Source organism: Bos indicus x Bos taurus, chromosome 17 (assembly GCF_003369695.1).
Source record: "Bos indicus x Bos taurus breed Angus x Brahman F1 hybrid chromosome 17, Bos_hybrid_MaternalHap_v2.0, whole genome shotgun sequence".
NCBI classification, from domain to species: domain Eukaryota; kingdom Metazoa; phylum Chordata; class Mammalia; order Artiodactyla; family Bovidae; genus Bos; species Bos indicus x Bos taurus.
In genome coordinates, this window is record NC_040092.1 from 10,209,320 (window position 1) to 10,232,439 (window position 23,120).

The following is a 23,120-nucleotide window of genomic DNA, read 5'->3' on the forward strand; positions in this document are numbered from 1 at the left end:
TTGACTTTCTTTTTTAACGTTTCAAAGGAAAACGACAGACTGCCTTAACTTATGTGCGCTTCCTCATTGTAAATAGGCTTGCTTCCTGTCTGGATATTTTTGTGCCTCCGTGTTCTACTCATTAACTACTTTTGAAGTTTTAATCTATATTATTTCTACTTTGTTTTGTGTACAAGGGGGAAAATGAAAAAGCTGGAATCCCCTCACCTCCCAAAATGCTTATTTTCCATACTAAGATTTGGGAAGTTCTGACAAAAGAGGCATTCCCCCGCCCCCTCCCCAGCATAAAAACCATGCATTCCTTTTTGTTTAGGTAGGCAGGGTGGATCCTCTTTATCCTCGGGTTGCGGAAGAGGAAACTGAAGTCTTGAGGAGTCTCAGGGGATTTATTGTGGTAAAGAAGACAGGAGGGTGGTCTAGGCAGCTGGTGCTGTGAGTGCAAAGGCCCAGAGGGAGGAGGCTTTCTGTGTGTGATGATGAATTCATGGGCTCTGCTTTGGCACTGTGTGTCATCCCAGTTGGATCTTACAGGCTCATCAAACTCAGCCTTGAGCCACGAGGCCACCACTGACAGCCGCTAACCTTTGGTTCCTTGGTGGAATGACCTTTTTGGGTGGCCTCAGTATGGCAGTTGGAATGAGGCCGATCTCTGGGACACCCAGTCAGGTGTAGAGCCTCCGTTGGGGCAAATTCTTTCCCGGGCTCAGCCGGGGTGGAGCCCAGGGCCCTTTTTGAAGGGCTTTTCCACAGGAGCGTGGGACCTGAGATTTCAGTGTCCCGGGCCCGCTGGCCCCAGCGGTGAGCCCATGTGCTTGTGTGACAGGAAGGACCTGGTTCCTGTGATAACACACCGGATCTGGCCCCTCTTCCGGAAGGGAGCCATTGAGGGGATGGAGCTGGCTCTTATTTGGATCCCAGGGCTGGACTTGGGGAGCAGGGCAAGGGAGGGGTGAGCACCCCGAGAATTCCCCAAGCCAGCTGCATGCAGTGCACGGCCTCCCCACACCCAGCTAGAGCACACAGGCGTGCCTTTTCCCAAACCTCTGCTTCCTGGGCCCTGGAGAGATTCAGAGGCAGCTTGGCCAGGGGAAAAGAAAGACCTGGGGCTCGGTAGCCCCGTGGCTCTGCCTGTCCTAAGTCGTCACCTGTCCCCGTCACCCTGACCCTCCTGTGCGCCTTCCTCCCCATGGCCCTGCCCCCGCACCAACCTGCCCTGTTTCATCTGGTGGATGGCCCGTCCGCCTGCAGGAAACAAATGTGGGAGGCAGCCTGTCCTCTTTGCTCACAGCCGCTCAGTTACCAGGTCGCCTGGATTTCGCATACTTTTATTTAGAGCATTGAGGCTCCTGGCTGCCTCGGGTGCGCCCCGCCTCCCTCAGGGCTCCCCTGCACACGCTGATGTACCAGCACAAGCCTGGTCCTGTCGATCCCCCCGCCCTGCCGTCTGCCCCGGTACGTCCAGACTCCACAGCACCTCCTGCTCCCCTCTCTCCCCAAGCTGGGACTTGCACACTGAGCTCCAGCCCCCTCTGTCTGCCTGGCTGCGTCTCACCTCTGCCTCTGTTCCTCCCTGTGTCTGGGAAGGAAAAAGCCCTGCTCCTTCCTCTCGGCCCCGGTTATGACGGTCTCCCACTCAGTCCTCTGTGGGGACAGACGCTGTCATGTTTTGGCCGTGCCGCCCAGCATGCAGAACCTTAGCTCCCTGACCAGGGATCGAACCTGCACCCCCTGCAGTGGAAGCACGGAGTCTGAACCGCTGGACCAGCAGGCAAGTCCCAGGCACTGTACTTCTGTCACCTCTGTGCCCAGCGTGGTGTTTCTAGACACTTGTCAGGGCCACCAGAGGTGAAGGTGAGGCGGCTCCCAGGGAGAGGGATGGAAGGACAGGAGGAGGCGTGTTCTGAGGAAACCCCCTCCCACCCCTGTGATATTACAGGCTGTTTTCAGACCCAGTCTACAGATGTGGGGACTGAGCTCAAAGAGGTGCAGTGCCAGCAGGTGACAGAGTCAGGACTTAAGGACCGGAGTTGTTCAGCTACAAAACTCACACTGCATTCTTGTGGCAAACTCACGTACTCGCTGAGGCCGGTGGGTGTTATGAATGAGTGGAGTAGGCCCAAAGGAAGGGTGCTGGATTCCAAGAGACAGCCAGTGGCGGCCCTGAAGGAAAGTGGACGTGAGCTGCTAGCTCTTGTGACCCCTCCCCGGAAGCCAGACATTTTGGCTTTCATGTGAAACCTCTCAGTTTCTTAAGGCTAACTCAGATTTCTTTAAAAAGCACAAACAGGGACTTCCCTGGCGGTCCAGTGTTTGGGGCTTTGTGTTTCCTCCGCAGGCAGCACGGGTTCAATCCCTGCTCAGGGCACTAAGATCCCACAGTGGAAGGAAAAAAAGCACAGAAAAGCACAAACACATCCAGGGCCTTATGTGGCCCGCTGCAGCCTACATGCCTTGGGCCGGTGGTCTCTGCCATGTTCTCTGTTGCCTCATTGAACCTGCGCCCACCTTCCCCTGGTCCTGTTGCCTCTAGAGTTTTCTCCAGAAGGAGAAGAATCAGAGTTCCTGACTTAAAAAAGCTGTTGCAAGATTATCTGGGCCAACCCTTAGCCATTTATGTTTCCTGTTTCACCAAAAAGATAGGTAGGTGCAGACAAGTAAGGCCCTGTGAAATCAGAGTCTGTGCTCCCCGGCCGGAGCCGCTGGACTCAGCCCTGCCGCCCCACCCGCAGCGGCCGTGGGCACCTCCTCCCGCCTGCCACTGTCTGCCACCACACACGGAGCTGCCGGTGGCGCTTAGGAGGGCACCGGCCCTGGGATCTTGCCTCAGAGGACCCGGACGTCGGGCGAGGGCGCCAGGGCTGCGCTCTGAGCCTGACTGTTGAAGTTTGTGTCTTCCACGTGGAAACGGGCGTCCTTATTCACAGCCAGTGACAGCTGACTCCTCTCATCCCAGCTCCTGTCTCAGCTGGGTGTGGGGTGGGACAGCGGAGTGGGGTCAGGCACCCCTTCTACTTATAGGCAACCCCCCCACCTCACCCCGATTTCCTGCCAGGGAGGGTTTCCAAAGAGGAAGACGTCACAGTTCAGGGTACAGTAGGAGGGGTGGATGTGGACAAAGAGTTGCAGTTATTTTTTTGCGTGTGTGTAATTTTCCTTTTTTTATTGAGGTATGGTTACTTTACAGCGTTTCAGGTATATAGCAAAGTGATTTAGTTATATATTCTTTTTCAGGTTCATTTCCATTATAGGTTATTACAAGATACTGGACATAGTTCCCCTGTACCATACAGTGTGTGCTCAGTTGGTCAGTCGTGTCCGTCTCTTTGCGACCCTACGGACTGTAGGCTGCCAGGCTCCACTGTCCATGGGATTTCCCAGGCAAGAATACTGGAGTGGATTGCCATTCCCTTTTCCAGGGGGTCCTTTTTAATTCCTTTTATATTATAGCGGTGTGGATCTGTTCACCCCAGACTTATCCCTCCCCCGCTTTCTCCTGTGGTAACCATGCGGAGACCCGCGTTTTTGAAAAGGAGAAACAGGCGGTGTTAAAGAGGGCTGGAGCGGCTGTGCTTGATCAGCGTGCCGCCTTCCTGGGTGGCCACTTCTTTTCTGGATGCAGTGGCAGGCAGGAGGAGAGGCAGCAGCCCCAGCTGGCAGTTCTGTCCAGATCGAAGGTTGCCTAGTTGACCACAGGGCTCCCGTTTCCCATGTAGTTGTTCAGGGGCAGGGGCACAGCAGTTCTTGTCCTGTGCATTCTCAGCAAGTTGAGACCAGCCTCATCCAGGGCAGCTGTGTGTGGCCAATGCCGCCCCCCCCAACACCCCCCCCCCCCACACGCACGCACGCACGCAGTGCACAGCACCTGACTAGGCTGAGTGCACAATGAGAGATCCAGTGGTCCTGGCTTGAGCTGCCCCCTGCTCCGCCTTGGGTGGCCCCTCGGCCCCCTCAGAATCAGAAAGCATTCTCTGTAAACCGCAGAACCTAGCATCCTGTGGAATGAATGATAGAAATGGTCTCCCTGAACCATCACCCCCAAAAGAGACAGTCTCTAACTTCCAAACAAAATTCTGGAAAACTCAGGTGTGAGGACATTTGGGGTCTTCCTTTGTGATGTTTCAGGGCGTTACAGTTCACGCCTACTCTTGTCACCTCTCCTGGCTCTGCTGGGTTGGGTTCCCAGAGCCCCAGATGTCTCCACTAAAATCCAAACCAGGGCTGAGATGGATCCTCCCCACCATTCATCTTCTCATGTCACCAGCTGGGCATGATCGAGGGAGGCCAGCCTCGCCAAGCCAAGCAGAGCCCTGGGACCCTGTTTCATGATCTCCGGGGCACAGATGTCCCTGATCAATTCTCCTGTGAGACCTGTCATCTGCTTGGCTCCCTGCCTCTGCTCTGGGGTTTCTTGCTGGTGGACCACAGGGTCTTCTCGCCCGTCCTCCTCCTCTGTTCCTTGATGCCCCTACATGTGAGCCCTTCCAGCGAGACCGACAGTCCACAGCAGTCCCTCCCTCCCTGAGAAGGACCCTCAGCAAAATCTTTGCCTCCTTTTTCACTCTCGCGGTTTCGCAGTGTGACTCTGGTTAGGCAACACCGTTGAGGACCGCGGCCTCCATCCTCTCCCTCCCTGTCCAGGAAGAGGCTGGTTTCCCAGCTTGGAGAGTGGGCAAGGATCTGGGCTTCCAGAGAAATCTGCCCTGTCCTCAGGGCCGTGGCTGAAGGCATCTCTCCTCTGTAGATGAGCGATGCCAGAGGGACTGGGACAAGACCGGGGACTCCTCCCTTCCTAGGGAGGTTCCAACAGGCAGTCAGCTGGCCCGAGAATTTTGTCTTGCCCCAGACCAAGTAGATGGCTTTCAAACTGGTGAGACTGTTGGAAAACCAGGGCTGGATGGCATAGATACTTCTAGGGAAACGAAAGTGTCATTGAGGTCACTTGGGGGCCAGTTGGCCCTGGCTCTTTCTTGGCCCATCTGCCCCTTCGTCTTTGCTCTTGACTTTCTCAGATAGTGGTTCCAACTGTGCTTTGCAGCGTCACACCCTCCAGATGACACTCATGGCAGATAAGGATCATGAGCTGCCCATCCTTCTTCTGGAGGGTGCTGCCTGGGGTTCCGAGCCCCTCCCAGCCCTTTCTCGCCCTCAAGAAATCATGTTGGGACACATGTGGGTGGGGCCAACGGTCGCAAACTCGCTGCCAGTGTATTCTCAAAAAGTAACAGCAAGAAAGTAGCAAGTGTCCGCGATCTGTGATCCTGAGCTGTGGACAGTTGGTGGCACGCCTCAGGCTGATCGATCCCCCATTACGCGAGAGATTCTTTGTCCCTCTTTCAGTTGGCTGTTTGGTGCCTTCAGAGGAGCCCTGCCTGCCTGCCTGTCTCCCGATGATTCTCCTGCTTCCTGTCCCTGCTTCTGGTGGAGGCTGGGGAGCCTCTGATCTCTCTGAGCCCCGGGCCCCTCCCTCTGTCCAGATGAGAAGAGGGTGGAGGTCAGCGCCCGCCCCGGAGGTAGCCCCATCTTGGGTCATGATGTTCCAGTGGGCTAGTGGGTATGGCACGGCGATGGTGGTGGGGGGAACACTCTTGCAAGTAGACAACCCCCCCCCAGCCCCCAGGCAACAAGTTAGAACAGGGTGCTCCCTGTGCCACACCGAGGGGCTCACCTGTAGCTCAGGAGCCTGCTCCAGGAGGGAGAGACAAGAAGGGAGGCCCAGAGCACAGGCTCCAGCAGGGGTGGGGGTGGAGGGGCACCTCAGTGGCCAGGCTTCTTGGATGGCTTCAGGGGCACTGGAGACGGGCACTTCGGAGAGTGGTTACAGGCAGAAGGAGGGACAGCTGACTGCGCTGTTCCCCTCCCGGTGGGGTGTTACAGCAAGACTGAGGGTGAGCTCTGTGGCCAGGCAGAGCTGTCCCCGAGGGGGTGGCGACTCCGCCAGGCCGCCTGCTGTACTCCTCAGATGTCTCCGCGGCTCCTTGTCCTGCTCCGTCCTCTGCCCGTGCCTGGGGGCAGCCCTGGCTTTGGGTTCCCTCGGGGCACTCGGCAGGCTTTGAGCCTCGGTGGCAGGGGAAGGGGCCGCCCTGCCCTGGGCTCCTCCAGTTGTCCCAGTTCCAGGTTCAAAGTCACAGGGCTTTCAGCCCGCAGCAGCCTGGGGGCGGGGCCGCGAAGCTCTGAAGCTTCTCCCCCGGGACCTCTGTCCTTGCCCGGGAGTGAGTCGGAGGCTCCTGGGCTCAGCTGATGTTCTCCGAGGAGGACTTGGAATGAACCCGAGGCACGGAGGGATGAGGTCAGTGGTTTTGCTCGGCAAGGAGGCCCAAGTCAGTGACAGACCTGTCACAGCTCCCGGGATTCCTGGCCACAGTCCCCGGCTCCGCCTCGTCCCCTCCCGTCCGTCCTCAGAGCGGGGCCTCGAGTTTCTTTCCTTAGTGTCTCCTCCTGTCCCAGCGGGGGTTTCTTTCCTGAGTGTCTCCTCCTGTCCCAGCGGGACGCCCAGGAGGTTCTCCCCCTGTGGGTGGCTTTCGTATACTGATTGATTTCATTGATTCCTTACCCTGCACTCTGTGAGGTGTCTGAGCAACTAAAACCCAGAATTGCCACTGGGAGCAGGCTGAGAGCGCTGTGGATTTGAACGTGCCCCTCCGCTGCCCCTCTGTACTTGGAGGCCCATTCTGTCCACTGAGCCACACTGCCATGTGGGCTGGGATGCCAGGAGGGGGCTTCAGAGAGCTGTGTGGTCAGCAGCCCAGCTCCCAGCACCCCGTGGGCAGCCACGTCTATGGTTTAGACAGGATGACTCCACGGGCTGCTTAAATGTCTCCTGAGCCCTCAGCACGAGCACGTGCAGAAGGGCGCTTTGACACCTCAGTTTTTAATCTCATGGTCCATCGGCATCGGACTCTGGAAGAGTAGCCTTTTCTAGCAGTTTAATTTATATGTTGGTCGCACAGGGTCTTCACTGCTGTGTGCACAGGCTTTCTCTTATTGCGCGAGTGGGGACAGCTCTTGGTTGCGGTGTGTGGGCTTCTTGTGGCAGTGGCGTCTCTTGTTGCGGAGCACGGGCTCTGGGCACATGGGCTTCAGTAGTTGCAGCACGTGGGCTCAGTAATCGTGGCATGAGGGCTGAGTTGCTCCGAGGCACGTGGAATCTTCTCGGCCCAGGGATTGAACCCATGTCCTCTGCATCGGCAGGCAGATTCCTATCCACTGTACAGTGGCCCTTTAATTCAAGGCAGTGGTCTCAGTTTCTGCTCCTGAGTCAGTTTGATCCTGAGAAGGTGTTCCGGGTTTACCCCCAGCTGGCTCCTGTATCCTGGGCCTCCACGTGCCCCCTGGGGGTATGGACATCCCTGTGGGTGGTGGCGGTGGGGGTATATGTTCAGTATTGTGAATAAAGGCACACGGATGGGGAGATGGAAGAGGGGCCCAGTTTGGCTGCAGAGGCAGGTGGCGGTGAGCAGGCCGAGGAGGAGGTAAAGGCTGATCGGGACTGTATTCTAAGAGGCTCAAGGCCAGAATGCCAGCCCTGGGGGTTCCGATCTCACCCTGCAGGCAGAGAGGGTCATCAGTGGCTGGGCACCGTGAGTCCCCCTTGCTTGACACACACTTAGTTACCACCCGAGAGGCTCACGAAGGGCCATGTGCTGTGGATCTGCGGAGCAGAAAGGAGGTTCCTGCCCTCAGAGGGCGAGCTGTCTAGTGGATGCATACGCAAGGGTGGGATTATCAAGAAGTTCACATGCTGGCCTCTTCTGCAAGGGTTAGAGTCGGGGAATGCAGGGCAGGGGGTTGCCGGTGAGTTCGAGAAAGGGCTGAGCATGGATTTGGTTGCCAGTCTTAAATGATTGGCTTCCTGTGATAAAAAGAAAGGGAGGCAAGTAAAGGGAAGAGGGGGGCTTCCCTAGTGTTCCAGTGGTTAAGAATCTGCCTTCCAATGCAGGAGGCGTGGGTTCGATCCCTGGTCAGGGAACTACAATCCTGCATGCCCTGAGTTGCAGCCAAAAAGTGGGGGGGGAAAAAAAAGGGGAGAGGCCCAATGAAGGAAGAACTGATGGTACTTGGTAGTGACATGTGGGGAGTTGGGAAAGGACCTGCAGGCTATCACAGGTGCTACAGGAGAACAGGGAAAGGCTGGGAAGTGGCCCAGCTTCCAGAGATGGGGAAGCAGGGACCTGTGCTGGGGGCCTCCGTGAGCCGTGTTTGTCAGTCAGAACTTGACTGGCCTAGAGTGGGTAACTAGTGCTACGAAATCCACAAACATCGGGAAAAGACTGCAGCTCGTTCCTGGAACACAGGCAAACTTTTGAACTTTCTGTTTGGGTCTCTGTAGGGCGGATGACTCACTGCAGAGCCCCTCCTAACCTCTGTTGATGATCAGCAGGGGTGGGAGGCCCCCGGAGCCGCCCTGCTCTGCAGCAGCCCGACTTGCCTTGAAGAGCCCAGATTGCAGGGGTGGATGGCCTGGCTGTGAAATAGCTGAGAAAAACCCTGGCCTCTGAGCTTCCAAGGTCCGAGGCTGTCTGTCTCACTAGTTGTATGTAAATCCGCATGTCACCCTTTGAAGAAATCACGGGGTGGGCCTGGAGTCGGACCCTAGATGTGACTTTAGAAAAGTCCAGAGTCCCGGGGCACCTGAGGAGGTGGATGAAATCTGACCAATGAAATGTGTCCACGGGGTTGGGCCCCTCTGGGGGAGGGCGGGGCCAGCTGGTGCTGGACCCAGAGATGAGTTATTTACAACAAAAACGAGACTTGGCCGTCCAGGCAGCCTGGACCTGCTGCTGTGCCCGTTGTGGGTGGTGGAGATGTGCAGTGTGTACCTGGGCGGCCTCGCCACCTGTTGCTACTCAGCCTGCTGGAGCCCCCTCAGATGGGGAAGCATGGTGGCCCCCCCAGGGCCGGGTCCCTGAGGGGTGCTCTGCTTGGGTGCCTGGTGCAGACGGGGCCTGGCTCGGTTGGCTTCTGCCTGGAGCTTGGGGTGGCCCCTGGATTTGCCTTTGCGCCTTTATTCTCTCGTGTCTCTGATTACCTGTGCTCGGTGACCTTGGGCGCCACCCAGGCACCCAGCCAAGAGTCGGCCTGCCTGCTGGCGTACTCTCGTTATATCAGTCCCTGCAAGGAAGGGCAGGCGGGAAACTGTTCTCCGAGGCAGGTGGAAAGCCCAGGGAAGAGCGGCCTTCTCCACAGGGCCGCCGCCCACCTCTCGGGGCAGCAGCCTGGAAGACTCTGGCCTACGCCCAGGGTTTCCTGTGTGTCACCCCCAGCCCACACTTCCTGCAGGGCCCAGAGGAAAATGGCAGTTCCTGTTGAGTGAGGCATGAGTCAGCGGAGGGGAGCGGTGGCTGAGTCTTCATAACCTCCAGGCACAGCTATTAAATATTTAAATGACACTCCAGTATTGATTGTTTCTCCTCCTGGCCCCTTAGGGAGCACAGTTTCCCTGTCTGGGATTCAGATAATAGCAGTACCTTGGATTTAGACAAACTCTGAAGAACTCCAGGAAAGTTCTCTCTAAATCTCACCCGAGATTGTGTTGTCTCCTCCTCCTCGGAGCTTGCAGTCTGGCGTGGGAGCCAATTGGGTCTGCTTATTTTAGGCCGACTCAGTGACGGGTACCTGGCAGGCTGGGCCCACTGCTTTCTCTGGCTCACGGCTTCTTCTCCATCTTCTTCCTCCTCACTGTCCCGCTGTCTTTCAACCCTTCATGCTAGCTGCTGGGGATAGGGCACCCAGAGCTTAATTTCTTGGAGAGGAGGCCGTTGGTTGACAAGAACCCAGAACCCAGATCGGCAGGGGAAGGCGCCTCTGAGAGACCAAGTTCCTAGTCAGGTCCTAGCCCAGGCTTGCTGGGGCTGGGCGGTACAGAGCGGACCTGGCTGAAATGGTCGGACTGGCCCTTCCTAGTCCCAGATCTGCCTGTCCTCCCAGGACAGTTATCAGGATAAATATACCCAGCTCCCCATTCCTGGGGAGTTACTCAGCGAGCAAAAGTGCCCCGCCGCTGTGGATTAGATTACCTCTGCCCCTACTGCTCATGTGCTTGGGGCTGGGGGAGGGGAGACCCGCCCTCCTGCGGCTAGCCTTCCTAATCTGGAAGTCTCAGCAGAGGGGGCCGAGAGACCATCCCCATGGAGGGGAGCCGGCCCTGCTGTTAATGCGGCCCCTTCCTTAGGCAGGGCTGAGCCCTGCTCCCTGCTTGCATCCTGAGCTCGGGCAGCTTCTCCTCGGACCCTCGAGGTGACCAAGGCTGCCCCAGTGGTCAGCAGGGGTGGAAACCTCTCGCCCGGCGTTCTGAGCCCAGCAGGGTGGGCAGGCCGGAAGGCCGGGCCTCTCCAGGTCCAGAGGGGAAGGGACTTGCTGTCTGTGTGAGAGGCTGGGTCTCACCATAAATGGCGGGGAGGGACGGCTGGCCCTGGGCCACTGGGACAGCCTGTACCGGAGCTCTCGGGGCAGGATCCACTCTACCCTCCCTCGGCTTCTCAGCTCCTAAGGAGATACCTGCCTGGGCCATGGAAGCTGAGTTAAAGTGGCCTGCAGAAAGAAGGTGGGTGAGCCCAGTCTTGGAAAGATCTTGTTCCTGTTGTGGGCCCCTCCTCGGCCAGGCCTTGAGAATACAAGGCACGTCGAGGTGGGGTCTTTCTGGTGGCCAAAGGACCCCACCTCTTTTAAGTTGGCCTAGCGTTGGTGGGTGGGGCCTAGCTAGGGGGTGGCCTGTGAACTCTGGGATGCGATGATGCCCCCATGAACCTGCCCCAATATGAAGACCCGCTGGGGTGGCTTCTCCTGTCGCGACTTTGTTTTCCACCCCCTGAACGGTGTCCCTCACTGCTGATCTGAGATTGCAGCATCCTTTCCCTTCAGGAGTGGGCCAGGGTGGGGAAGCGCTTTTCTCCTTCTCATCCAGGCCTAACCATCCCTGTGGGCAGGAGCTCATTTACCGAGAGTGTGTGTGTGTGTGTGTCCGCCCGCCCGCCCATCCCAGAGACTGTGCTAAAGCGGGCACTTTATATCCACTCTGTCCTGTAGTCCTTACTCCTGTGAATCAGACGGTGAAACTCCCATTGGACAGACAAGAAAACTGAGGCACAGGAGCAGTTAAGCAGCTTGGCCTGGCCAAGCAGCTTGGCCTGGCCGAGCAACTCGGCCATGCAGCAGAGTCTGTGTGACTCAGAACCATCCCACCGTGTGAATTCAAACACCTAGAGTCCTCAGAGCCTAGGATGGGGGGAATGACATTGTGCTGGGCTCCCCCCACCCTGCCTCCACCCTCCGCCCCCACCTTGAGGGATCACGGCCGGCCTTTTATCTCACTCTCTCTGGCGTCTGGCCAGCTCTAGGCCTCTGATCTTGATAGTCGTTATCGCATTCTAAGAAGTGGCCAAGCTTGGGTAGGAGGAAGGCAGGCTTTCGAAAGAGGCCTGGCTTGTCTTTAGACTCCAGTTGGGGGTGGAGCTGGTTAATGGCTTTTCTTTAACTTCTTATTGGGTCAGCTCAGGCCCCAGGAGCTGCAGCCTGGGGGAGAGATCCCCTATGTTGGGGGCATCAGGGGGTCCTCCCATCCCGGAGTCCCCCTCCCGTCATCCCCACGTGTCTGAGCTGGTTTGGGAATGTGAGTGGCCCTGGAATGCAGGCAGACCGGCCCCTGGGTCTCCTCCCTCCCAGGGCAGAGAGCCTGGACACCTGAGTGTTAACCCTCTCAGGGCGGCAGACCCAGGGGCTCCCACTCTGTCCTGAGGATTGTGCTCAGCGGGTGGTTACTGCAGCCAGCTGGGAGAAGGGCCTGTCACCTTGGCCTGGCCCTGGTGCGCTGTGCCCACCAGATACCTCCCTACACCTGGGCAGCTCTCAGCCGAAGCCACCACCTCTCTGAGCTGCTGCTTAGGTGCAGCCACCGGGCCCTGGAAGCCAGGGCTTGTGCCTGTCTCTCTCGGGTTCCTGCGGGCTCTTGCGGCACTTTTGAGTCTCGCCTTCAAGTGATATATGTGCTTGCAGGCTTGGCACCCGGGCCCGTTGTGCCCTTCCTCGCAGCCTGCTCCGTCCTGAAAGCTCAGTTAGGCCTTTCTGGCATTGAAACTTTGCCGGTGTTCCTGTGGCCGGCCAGGGGCTCCCGGGTCTTCCCCTGGCTCTAAAATTCCGTGATTGCAGCGTGGTTACCTTCGGTTACTCCCGGCCGTGGAGAGCCGACGGGCGACTAGCGCCCCCTGGCGGGCAGTGGGGGACAGTGCACACCCCTCCCAGCCAGGGCGCCGCTGGCTGGCCTTTGCCTCTGGTGGGCTGGAGACTTAGCGTTAACACCCTCCACCCACAGTGTCAAAAGGAGAGACTCAGAGACCCTGTACACATGTACCCAGAGACCCTCTCCTTGGATGGAAGTGCCAGAGCCTGAATCAGCTGGTCCTCGAGGCAAAGCGTCTGCAGAATCTGGGGTGGTTTCCTCCAGAAGGAGACTGGAAAGCCCCCGAGAGATCTCCTTCCCCAGGGTGACCGGGGCCCTCCTGGTGGCTCTGACTTGTCCCAGAGTGCTCAGGCCTGGACCCAGAAGCTTAGTGGAGTTTGAGGCCTTCCTCAGCCTGAACTGCTTCAGATGCCGCCTCTGTGTGGATGAAAGGCAGCCTGCAAACGTGGGAGGGTGTCTTCTCAGACACCCTCTCCGGGGCATATGCTAAGCAGTCTCTGAGCCTGCCCCTAGGGGATCCAGAGCTGGCACCAGGCAGTAACTCTAGCTGAAAACTGGGGACCCCCCAGCCCAGACACCTTGGGCCGCTGCCTGCAGGCGGACTCCCTTGTTCCGTCCTCCACCTGCCTCCTCTGTTTATTCAGGCAAGAGAGGAGTTTGCTGAGCCTGCAAGAAGACTTTGGCCCGGCACCCTTGTGCAGCCTCTGGGGAGATAGCAGCCCCAGGAACGCAAAGTAGAGGCCAGAGAGTACCCCCCACGCCTTCTGTGTTCCCTGGTCTTCCTTGAGGCACCTGTGGGGGGTTTGGTGGAATTGGCAGCCACACGGGTCCCATCCCTCCCTCAGACAGGAGTTTCGACAGCGACGGGGCTCTTCTCTCGGACATCCAGACGTTTCACTTTGAGTGTTACTTTATTACTTTGCTCTTCTCTCTTCAAGGTCACCCTTTTCTTGTCCTGCCCAGATCCTACCCAGAGAGGACTTAGAAGGAGGAGTCAGCACTTGGCACCCTCACCTGGCTTCCTTGGAGGAAAATCTTTTTTTTTTCTCCTGTATTTCTGAAGCAAATGACATGTGATGTTTGCAGCCCCCTCCCATGTCCTGTATCATCTGCTCTCCCATGTAAACCTCGCACCAGTGCCGTCAGGTGGGGGCCAGGTGATCTGCCCTATGGCCATGGGTAGGGTAGACAGAGGCGCTGGGACTGACCTCAGGTCTGGCTTGACTCCACAACCTGTGCTCTTCCGTCTCGATCCCCCAGGACTGTGCCTTCCGGCCCACAGATGTAGCTGTGTTGAAAAGAGTCTGTTTAAATCATAAGCCAATCAGCCAGACTTGGAGTCAGCTCATGAACAAGGCGGGGGACGGCGTTTGGTGCAGGGGCGGCAGTGTCCCTAGCTCAGAAGCTTTGACAGGGAAGGTTCACCATCTGTCTTTGATTGAGTGGAGCCCAAGAGACCGCGTTCAGGTCCGAGTGGCGTCCCTTCGGTCAGCTCAGGTGGCGCAGGCATGTGCCTCTACCTCTCTGAGCCTCAGTTTTGCCATCCGCACTAGTGGTGTTGTGAGGAGCAAAAGTGGTGACCCAGGTGGCACTCCCAGCACGCGGCGGGCCTTCCAGCATGGCAGCTGCTCCCGTTACCCTTATTGGACTTGCACTTGTTGTCAGCTCTAGGGGGCTGGCTCTGTCCGTGGTGGAGAAGGAGGGATCCGCCCCGCCCTGCCGGCTTGGGCACAGAGGAAGCCAGGATGCCTTATGGAGCCAAGGCAGCAGGTGTGGCCGTGGAGAGGCCACTGGGATTGGCCCTGGAGGCTAGTTCCTTTTCCTCTGTTACCTAGACACACGCAGACTCCCTCTAGTTCCGGTTTGCTACAGACAGGAAGTCAGACGTCTTCCAAAGGACCTCGAGGGGGAGGGGGACCTGCAGGACCTGACCTTCCTTGGAACAAGCTTCTGATCAGCAGGGCTAGGAGCCTGGGGTAGGTGGGGCCAGGCCAGCCTTGGGTGTCAGAGATCAGGGCAGGCAGCTGGGAGGCGGTGTGGGCCCGCAGACTGGGGCCCTGGGTGTGGCCCTTGATTCCTTCTCACTGCCTCTGAGCAGGGGTAGGGTTTGGAGACTGGGTCACCAGGAAGGACCAGACTGGCAGCCCTGGAGCTTGGGCCCTGTCATTCAGGAAGCTGTGCCATTGAAACCCGGCATCATCTTGTGATCACCGCAGCCTCTTGCAGGGCAGAGTTTTGGGTTTTTTGGGGGGCCTCCGAGGAGTCGTTCCTGTGACGCACTGGACTTTGGTATGGCGGCGGTGGGCGGGGAGCAGTCCTATCACCTCTTGAAGTCAGTTTCCCATCTGTAAAGGGAGGGTGGGAATTCCAGCCTCATTAGAAGGGTTAATGGAGACCATGGATACAGTGTGCCGAGCACTGGGCCCATTACTAGTAAAGGGCTGTGAGCCAGCCATTGCTTTCTGAGGATGGTTATCACCAGGCCCCGACCCCAATGGGTCAGCACTGGGGTGAGAGTGAGCTGGTTGGTGAGCACAGAGCAGGGCATGAGTGAGGGCATGGCATGTCGGCCGGGCTAGGGCAGCTGAGGGTCTCAGGAGGGGAGGATCAGCAGTTCCTGCCCCCACCCCCTCCCCCAGCTGTACCCTTCTTGTCTGAGGACTGGGGAGATGCAGAGCCCCCCCTGTTGGTTGCCCGGTGCCTGGGTAATGGAAGCTCGCACTCAAGGCCGATCCGGCTCCCTAGCTGCTGTTAAAAGCAGAGTAGTGGGGCCCTGGAGCCTCTGGGGCCAGGCTGCCTGCCAGGCTTCTGCAGAAACAGCCTACAGAGCAGTCCAGCCTGCCCCTCTCTGCCGAGGGGGTAGGGAGCAGCATGCCAGCCTCGTCCCGGCCCCCACCTCCCCAGTAGCCCTGAGACTAGGGAGGAGCTTGGAGCCTGATGGGCTTCTACCTGGTCAGGAAGGCAGGTACCACCCCTCCAGGCTGCGGGCTGAGCTGGCTTAAGCTCCTGGGGGGGACCTGGCCCCTCCCTGTGACGTGGGGCCCCTCCCGCCTGGTCTGTCTGCCTTGCCCTGCGGAGTCAGGCAGGCATTTCTGACTCCCGGCCAGCCAGCCGCACAGTCCTGTCGGGGAGGGAGCGCCGGTGCCTGGCTCCCAGAGGTAGGAGAGCCCCGGGGGGGCGGCCCCAGAGCCCCCAGAGCACCTCCTCCTTGGCCGGGAGCTGAGCTCTGGGCGCACACCTGGCCAGGCTGGTCCGGGCTGGCACCTTTCTGCCCCAGGGCCGGTCTTTTCTCCCATGGGTGGGGCCGGAGCTCAGAAGTTGCTCATCAACTCTCAGGTGCAGGCCTGAAGGGTGCCGGCCCTGGAGGCTGAGTTCCCAGGACCCCTCTCCCTCACCCATTCCCCGCCCACTCTCTGCAGACGCCCTGCTGGCGGACCTGGAGTCCACGACCTCCCACATCTCCAAGCGGCCTGTGTTCTTGTCTGAGGAGACCCCCTACTCCTACCCGACTGGGAACCACACGTACCAGGAGATTGCCGTGCCCCCCGTCCCACCGCCCCCATCCAGCGAGGCCCTCAATGGCTCGGTCCTTGACCCCTTAGACCCCTGGCCACCCAGCACCTCCCGATTCACCCACCAGCAGGTAAGGTGGGGGATGGGGAGGACTCAGAAGTCAGCTTTGGGGCCAGTGGAGCGGGTCTGGCAGGGGCTTGGGGAGCCCAGGAAGTTGGGGGGGAGGCGCGGCAGAGGCAGGAAGCGTCTGGCCCTCCCCACCGGATGCCACGTGAAGGGACAGTGACCAAGCGTTAATCACCTGTCTCCTGGCCAGAGTGTGGAAACTCCCTGGTGAGGCTGGCCGTGAGCGGGAGGCCCCCGGGGGTGATGCGGGCTGTTCCTTCTCCACCCACCCCCGCCCCTCGGGGAGGCCCTGAGCACCGTCCTCCCCACAGCCTCAGTCCTCATCCCCCGTGTACGGCTCCAGTGCCAAGACTTCCAGTGCCTCCAACCCCCAGGACGGCGGCGGGCCCCCGTGTCCCCGAGCCGGCGAGGAAGACCACGTGTACAGGTGCCAGCCCCTCCCCTGACCCGGGGATCCCACACATGCTGGGCTGAGTCAGCCGAGGCTGCGCCAGGGCGCTGGAGGGGGGCGGGGGTTCCTCCTTGGGTCCTCGGGTTACTGCGGAAGGCCCGGTGTGGCCTTATCTGCCATCCCCATGCAGCCACTGGGCTGGGTGTCACACCGCCCTGCATGGAGGAAGGTTCAGGAACTGAAGCAACACTTCCTTTCTTCTCTCCTCTCGCCACATCCCTTCCCCACACTTTGTCCTTGGCTGCTGGAGACGTCGGATTCTCACCCCACCCCCCCGCCCCCTCCTGGTTCTCCTGGAGGATTTGAGGAGCTTTTCTCACCACAGCCTTCCCTTTGCTTCTTGAAGCTTCCCCAACAAGCAGAAGTCAGCTGAGCCTTCGCCCACCGTCATGAGCTCCTCCTTGGGCAGCAACCTCTCCGAGCTCGACCGCCTGCTGCTGGAGCTGAACGCCGTGCAGCATAACCCCCCAGGCTTCCCCGCAGGTAGGACTGGGCCAGGGGTCCCCCACTCCGCCCCTGCTCCAACCCCTTCTGCTGGTCTTGGGTCCCTGCGGGGCTCAGGGCTGAGCGGCTCTTCTCTTTCCTTCTCCCAAGATGAGGCCAACTCCAGCCCACCACTGCCGGGGGCTCTGAGCACCCACTATGGCGTCCCAGAGAATAACAGCCTGCTAGGGGGCAAAGCTGGAGCGCTGACCAAAGAGAAGCCCAAACGGAACGGTGGCCGGGGCCTGGAGGACTTGCGGCCCAGCGTGGAGAACCTCTTGGATGAGCTGGAGAGCTCCGTGCCCAGCCCCGTGTGAGTCTCCAGGGGGCCCTCCCGGGCCGGGGAGGGTCTCAGTCTCGCTCAGCCCATCCTGTGCTCATCCCTGGTGTCACCCTGAAGTTCCTGCTGTTTGCCGGGCCCTGCACCAGGCCCTGGGGGACGGCAGTGAGCCACCATCCCTCACGGAGGACAGACGCTGGGCGCACCGAGGGCACCCCAGCCCAGCGGCTGTCAGTGCAGGCTTTTTATTTGTTTCCAGCTACACATGTGGCTTGTGGGATCTTAGTTCCCCGACCAGGGCTGGACCCCGTGGCCCCTGAAGTGGACCCCCAGGGAAGTCCCCCAGTGTAGGCTTCAGAGCCACGCAGTCGGGGCCACATCTTAGCTCTGCACTTTGGGAGTGTCGTCTTTCAAGCCTTCGTTTTCCCATCTGTAGAAGGGAATAAGGGGAAGTGAGGTCGTGGGGATGAGACCACCCACCTCAGTGGGCTGAGACCTGATAAGACCCTTAGAACACGTTACCGAGTCCACATGGTAAGCGCCTCCCCAGGGTCAGCTCTTCTCTGTTTTTCTGCATGGCTGCAGCAGCCTTGCGTGTGCGTCTAGTGTCGTGGAGGCCACACAGGATGCCGGGGCTTGTTGCACAGGCAGGCTTGGGCTTGGGCTTGGGCTTCTGGGAAAGGTGCCATGTGAGCTGCCTTCTCCTCTCCCCCGTAAGCTCCGCTTGGCGCTCTGTCCCCCTGGCCAACAGCATTGCCCCCCCACCCACCAGCAACATGTCCCCAGGAGAGACTGGGAGCTGGTGGGCTTCCCCGGGGTTGGGTGGCGGCTGGGTCCCAGTGTCGGAGCCGAAGTGTTGACCCTCCCCTGGGGAGGGGAGGGCCGGGCCATGCTGGGGGCGCTCAGGCTGGCCCCAGGGGTCCCTGCTGATGCCTCCTTGCCTGTCCGCAGCCCCACCATCACTGTGAACCAGGGAGAGATGAGCAGTCCCCAGCGAGTCACCTCCAGTCAGCAGCAGACGCGCATCTCAGCCTCCTCCGCCACCAGGGAGCTGGACGAGTTGATGGCCTCGCTGTCGGATTTTAAGGTGCCCTAAGGTCCCCCCACCCCTGCTCTTTCCCCTGCCCTGCCTGCTCAGAAGCCCCCAGTTTTCCCCTCCCATACCCCAGTGTGAGTGGCTGGGACTTGGCCACTCAGGGTTTGGGTGCCTCGCCCCGAGCCTGGGACACAGGGGCATCCAGCAGCCTGTGAAGGCTGGGGACATGCTCAGCAGGACATTCCTTCCTGCCTGGGTGCTCCCGGCTCCCCACCACCCAGGCAAGGATCAGGAGGCTGGGACAAAGGGCCCAGTGTTGGTGGCTGCTCTTGGCGGGGGAGGGCGGGCTCCGCTGGCGGGTGGGATCCTTCACCCAGAGGTCATTTGTCCCGGAGCCCCATCTCCCACGCTGGCTGGCGTCCCCAGCGTGTCCTCTTTCTTTTCTGCTTCTGGCTCCTTCGCCGGCCTCCTTCCAGCCTCCATGGACCTCCGAGGCCCACAGGCTCTTGTCTGGGAAACCTCATCTATCAGGCTCTTGGGCACACCTGCCAGAGGTGCCCTGTCCCCTACCCACCACCTGCTTGTGTAGAGGAGGCAGTGCCTCGGTGGGTCCTGATAGTGACTGAACTCCAGTTCCTGACCGTTACTGACTCCACCCTTCCCATGGTTGGGGGAGCATGGTTAGGGAACTGGAGGAGGGGCACCAGCTCTGGGCCCCAGGGGCACCTCTGAGCCTCTGAGGCTTCACCTGGGGCGGGGCAGTGGCCTGCACGTGTGAACCTCCTGAGTGGCCACAGTCAGGAGCGTGTACACTGGTCTCAGGCGGGAACCGCGCCCCAGCGCCCTTTACACTTTGTCGCTTTCAAACCCCCTTGAGATTCCCTTTAGACTCCCTTGAGAAGCTGTGCTGGTTCTCATTGAGCCCCAGGAGCGAGGTTTCGGGGGGATGTAGGAGACCTGGGATCACCAGGGAGAGACAGAGCCGGGAGCTGCCTGCAGCTGCCTGTCTCCTAATCATGTCTGGGCTGACCTCCCCCGGTCCACCCCATTTTAATCTCTTCTCTCTCGTCCCTACTTGGACTAGGAGCCCCACAGGCGTGGGTCAGAGGCTGCTTTCTGCTGCCTGGGTTCTTTTTTTTTTTTTCAAAAAAGACAATCTTTATTTGGCTACGCTGGATCCCAGGTGCAACATGTGGGGTCTTCAGTTGCGGCATGTGGGATCTGGCTCCCCCACCAGGAGTCGGACCCGGGCTCCCTGGATGGGGAACGTAGATGGGAACCAGGGAGGTGGAGCCCAGGAAAACCCTTCTAGGGGCTGAGTCTTCTTCCAGAACCAGTTGTTCTGCTTCAGCTTTGCTGCCATCTTGGTCTGGTCAGCGCAGATGGTCTGGTCAGTGTAGCTGGGGCTGTCAGAGCCCTGAGGCCCGGTCTGCCCCCCAGTGTGTGTCCCTCCTCACCTTTCCCGTCTCTCTCCTCCCCCCTGTCTCTTGTCTTTCTCCTCCTCCAGACCAGCTCCTCCTCTGCTGTGGCCTTGAGCTCCTCGGGGCTGCCGCCCGGCTCAGCTCCATCCTCACACCACAGCCTCTCCCCTCCGCCTCCTGCCGGGTCCTCTGGAGGCCTGCCACCCCCTCGGAAGCCCTCCCCTCAAGGCCACAGCCACACCCTGGGCGTCCTCTGCGCCAAGGACAACGTGGCCCCCGGCCAGCTCGATTTGGCTGGCTTTGGGGTGATGCCTGACACCCCCAACTCAAGGTTTCCCTCCACAGAGGGTTGGCCAGGGCTGCTGAGTGTAGAGAGCCAGGCTCACGTTTGGAGGGACCCACCAGACCTGGTTGAGGAGCTCTGCAGGGTGCCTCCTGGCCACATTCTACCCTACCCTGGGGGCACAGGTCCCCAGGATCCTGGGGCCCCCCAAGCGCCATTGGCCAACGCTTTGCACCCGGAAGAGGCGGTGGCTGCCACTTGGCAGGGGCCGTGGGCTCTGGGGGTGCTCAAGCCTGAGCCCCCGCAGGGAGCTGCTCCCAACTTCCAGGAGGTCACCGAGCCGGCCGTCGTGGCCGTGGACCGTCAGGCCGTCTTCCCCGATACCTGGAGCCTCACGGAGGAACGTGGATGTCAGGAGAGGGCAAGGCCAGAGCCAGGGGCGCCGGAGAGCGGCCGCCACACCCCCGTTGAGGACGAGCAGCTAGGTGGAGAGACGCCCCTGGCAGGTGGCCTGGTCAGGCCAGCCTGGGGACCTGAGACCCCCAGGAGGCCAGAGGGCACCACCGAAGTCACCACCGAGGCCAGGATGGACCGGCCAGAACTCCCACGGGCTGTGGCCGTGGACACGCCCAGCACCACGGAGAGGATTTCCACATCTAGCCAGGCAGGCGCGCACTCGCCCGGCTGCTCGGCGTGGCCCCGCCTGGCTGGCTGCATGCAGCCTCCCTGTCTGCGCATGTCTGCTTGGGCAGCCGGTTACAAGAGGCTGCGGCCTGAGACCCTGACGGCCAGCGCTGGGCAGTGGGCTCTGTGGGGCCAGCGGAGCTCCGTGGCCCCCGGAATCTCCTAGTGACAGCCAGCCTCTTGCTCAATGAAGGCTTTTTCCTTTAGATGAGCTTCGCCTGACATCCTGATGGGATGTGTGTGGAATGGTTAAAAGCATGGGCTTTGAAACCAGCAAGAAGTGAATGAATACAAACCACGCTTCCAACTCGCGTGCCCCATGTGACCTTGGGCAACCCCCCCGCCACCAGCCTCAGTCTTCTTATCTTTAAAATGAGGGAAAATAGACCCATTTCCCCCAAGGTTGTCCAAAGGATTAAATGAAACAATGCCTGAAAAGTGCTTCGGAAGAACATAGCACGCCGTCCCCAGTGAGCTGTGGCTGACGTCATGTTATTATCTGCTTTTTGCTTGATTGAAATTTTTAGGCCCTTTTCAAAAGCGACAACAAAATGAAACCAAACTGCTAAAAACAAGTAGGTTATAATCCTTCTTATATAAACGAGGGGAAAAAAAACAACTGGTTAAAGGATATACTGGAAGAAAAGACTATTTTTTTTTGTTTCTATTAAGAAACAAAAAAAAGGAAGGAAAAGTCTCAAGCCCGTTCGAGAATGTCCACTTAACGTTCTTTCACATCATTCTTGTAATAACTCCTTAAAGCCATTGAAAAAAAAAATACCATTACCCCATTTAAAGGATGGAGAAGCTGAGGCCCTGGAAGTTCAGGGTCTTACCCAAGGTCAGGGCCCCCTGCCTCTGCTCTAGCTCTGCTCGGCTCATCTCTGATGGTTGGGTTCTTCTGCTCTCCCCTCCTGGCACCCCCCCACCCCCACCCCCGAGTGTGGACTGAGCCGCCTCCGCTGACCCCAGAGTGGCCTGTGACAGTGTGCCTCCCCTCTAGATCCGCTCGGTGATCAGGAGGAGCCGGGAGACCGGCCACGCTCACCCCATGTCCCGGGAGCCCTCCCCTCGCCGCCGGCTGGACCCCGCCACCCTAAGCAGAACCCCGTCCCAGGAGCGGCTCATCACCGAGCTGCAGGGTCGGCTGGGCATCCGGCCGGAGGCAGAGGAGGCCACGGGGGCCGCAGGGGCCTCCACTGAGGACTGGCTGACCGAGGGCGTCGTCATCACTGTGCAGCCGCGTGGGAGGCGGGCTGGGGGGCAGCTGGTGGAGAAGGTAGTGAGCAGATGCCCCTGGGCCGGGCCGGGGCGGAAAGGGCCTCTGGTTCTTGCCCATCCCTGGCCAGAGGGCAGGTGGGGTGGGGCGGGCGAGGGGGGCCATCCTGCGTCCTCGCGAGGCCGGCCTCACCCCTGATGCCAAGAGTGAGAGGGCCCTGGGAGCCCCCGCCCGCCGAGCTGCCGTCTCCTCCACCGTCTCCGTGCTCACCTCTGTCCCTCTTCTCTCCCTCCCAGGTCGTCTTCCCTCCCGGCTCTCCTATTCCCCTGCGGAGAACCTTCTCTGTTCTGCCTTCTCCTCTTCCTCCTCCCAGCCCTCTGCTCCAGCACCGCAAAGACGCCTCCTCAGCCAGCAGCTCTCCTCCCCTGCCCAGCCCGCCCACCCCCTGCGGCCCCTCCGGGGTCCAGAGCACTGGGACGGGGCCGCAGGGAGTCGGCGTGCAGGGCCCCGCCCCGTGCGTGGCTGCACCCCGCTCCGTGAGGTCCATAGGCTGCCAGACCGATGAGGATCCGCTCTTCCCCCCGATGCAGGCAGGCCTCCTGGGGCCCAGCCCCACCTGTGCCTGTCCTTATGCTCCAGCGGCGTCCCCACTCTGCGCGCGCACGCGCGCGCGCGCACACACACGCACACACACACGCAGCGCTCTGTCTCTCCACCCCCAAGATATCATGTCCGTCCTTGCACTTGGCCCTGTGCCTCCACCACAAGGCACCTGCGAGGTACCACAGCCCTGCCTTGGCCTTGGCCTTGACCCTGGACCCTCGCTTCACCCGATGTCCACGCTCACTGCCTCCCCTGAGGTGTCAGCCGCCCCTCGGTCCTGCCCCAGGCTCCCTTTGAGGATGCTGTCCTCAGAAGGAAAACCAAGCCTGTGTCCCCTGCAGCCCCAGGTCTGGTACCTGGCAAGGCCCCCTGGCTCTCTGACCCATCACCCCGCCCCTCAGTCCCGTGCCTTTGGTGGGCTCACCTCTCTCTCCTCTTCATCTCTCCCTGGGCCCCTCTCTCTCCTGGTGGTTTTTCCGTAGACTTTTTCTCCTGATTTTGGTTACTGCCAGTAGGGGGGGGAAATCCATTCTCTTATCTTATCCTGGAGTCCCTTTTGTGACATGGTCTAGTGACAAGTTTTCTTATTCTTTCTTCTGTAATTAAAAAAATAAAAGCAATCCTTCTCGTTTCCTCCCCTAAGATCCAGGACCTGGAACAGAGAGCAGATGGCGAGCTGTGCTGGGCAGCTGGCTGGCCTCTGAACGGCAGGCAGAGTGGCCCCAAAGGGCAGGACATGGGAGGGGTCAGTGCTGAGGCTGGGGCTGCAGGTCCTGCTTGTGTTGTGTTCCGGGGCCCAGTCAGGCCCACCGTGAGCCCCTGGGACCCCCGGATGCGTTGTGGAGACCG

General features: G+C 59.8%; 1 protein-coding gene across 4 annotated transcripts in view; it reads left to right on the forward strand.

The window, feature by feature from the left end:
* Positions 1-23,120, forward strand: part of PXN (paxillin) — a 43,104-nt gene that overhangs the window by 15,277 nt on the left and 4,707 nt on the right. Inside the window, exons 1-9 of one of the 4 annotated variants that reach the window (XM_027566586.1) lie at positions 10,080-10,540; positions 15,592-15,815; positions 16,123-16,238; positions 16,609-16,745; positions 16,857-17,058; positions 17,977-18,112; positions 19,569-20,429; positions 21,453-21,728; positions 21,965-22,258. In XM_027566586.1, the coding sequence (XP_027422387.1) occupies positions 16,652-16,745; positions 16,857-17,058; positions 17,977-18,112; positions 19,569-20,429; positions 21,453-21,728; positions 21,965-22,258 (1,863 nt within the window). In that variant the 5' untranslated portion in view covers positions 10,080-10,540; positions 15,592-15,815; positions 16,123-16,238; positions 16,609-16,651. Of the gene's footprint in view, positions 1-10,079; positions 10,541-15,237; positions 15,331-15,591; positions 15,816-16,122; positions 16,239-16,608; positions 16,746-16,856; positions 17,059-17,976; positions 18,113-19,568; positions 20,430-21,452; positions 21,729-21,964; positions 22,259-23,120 lie in introns of those variants that run through there. The other 3 variants (XM_027566587.1, XM_027566585.1, XM_027566588.1) reach the window with 3 other exon arrangements.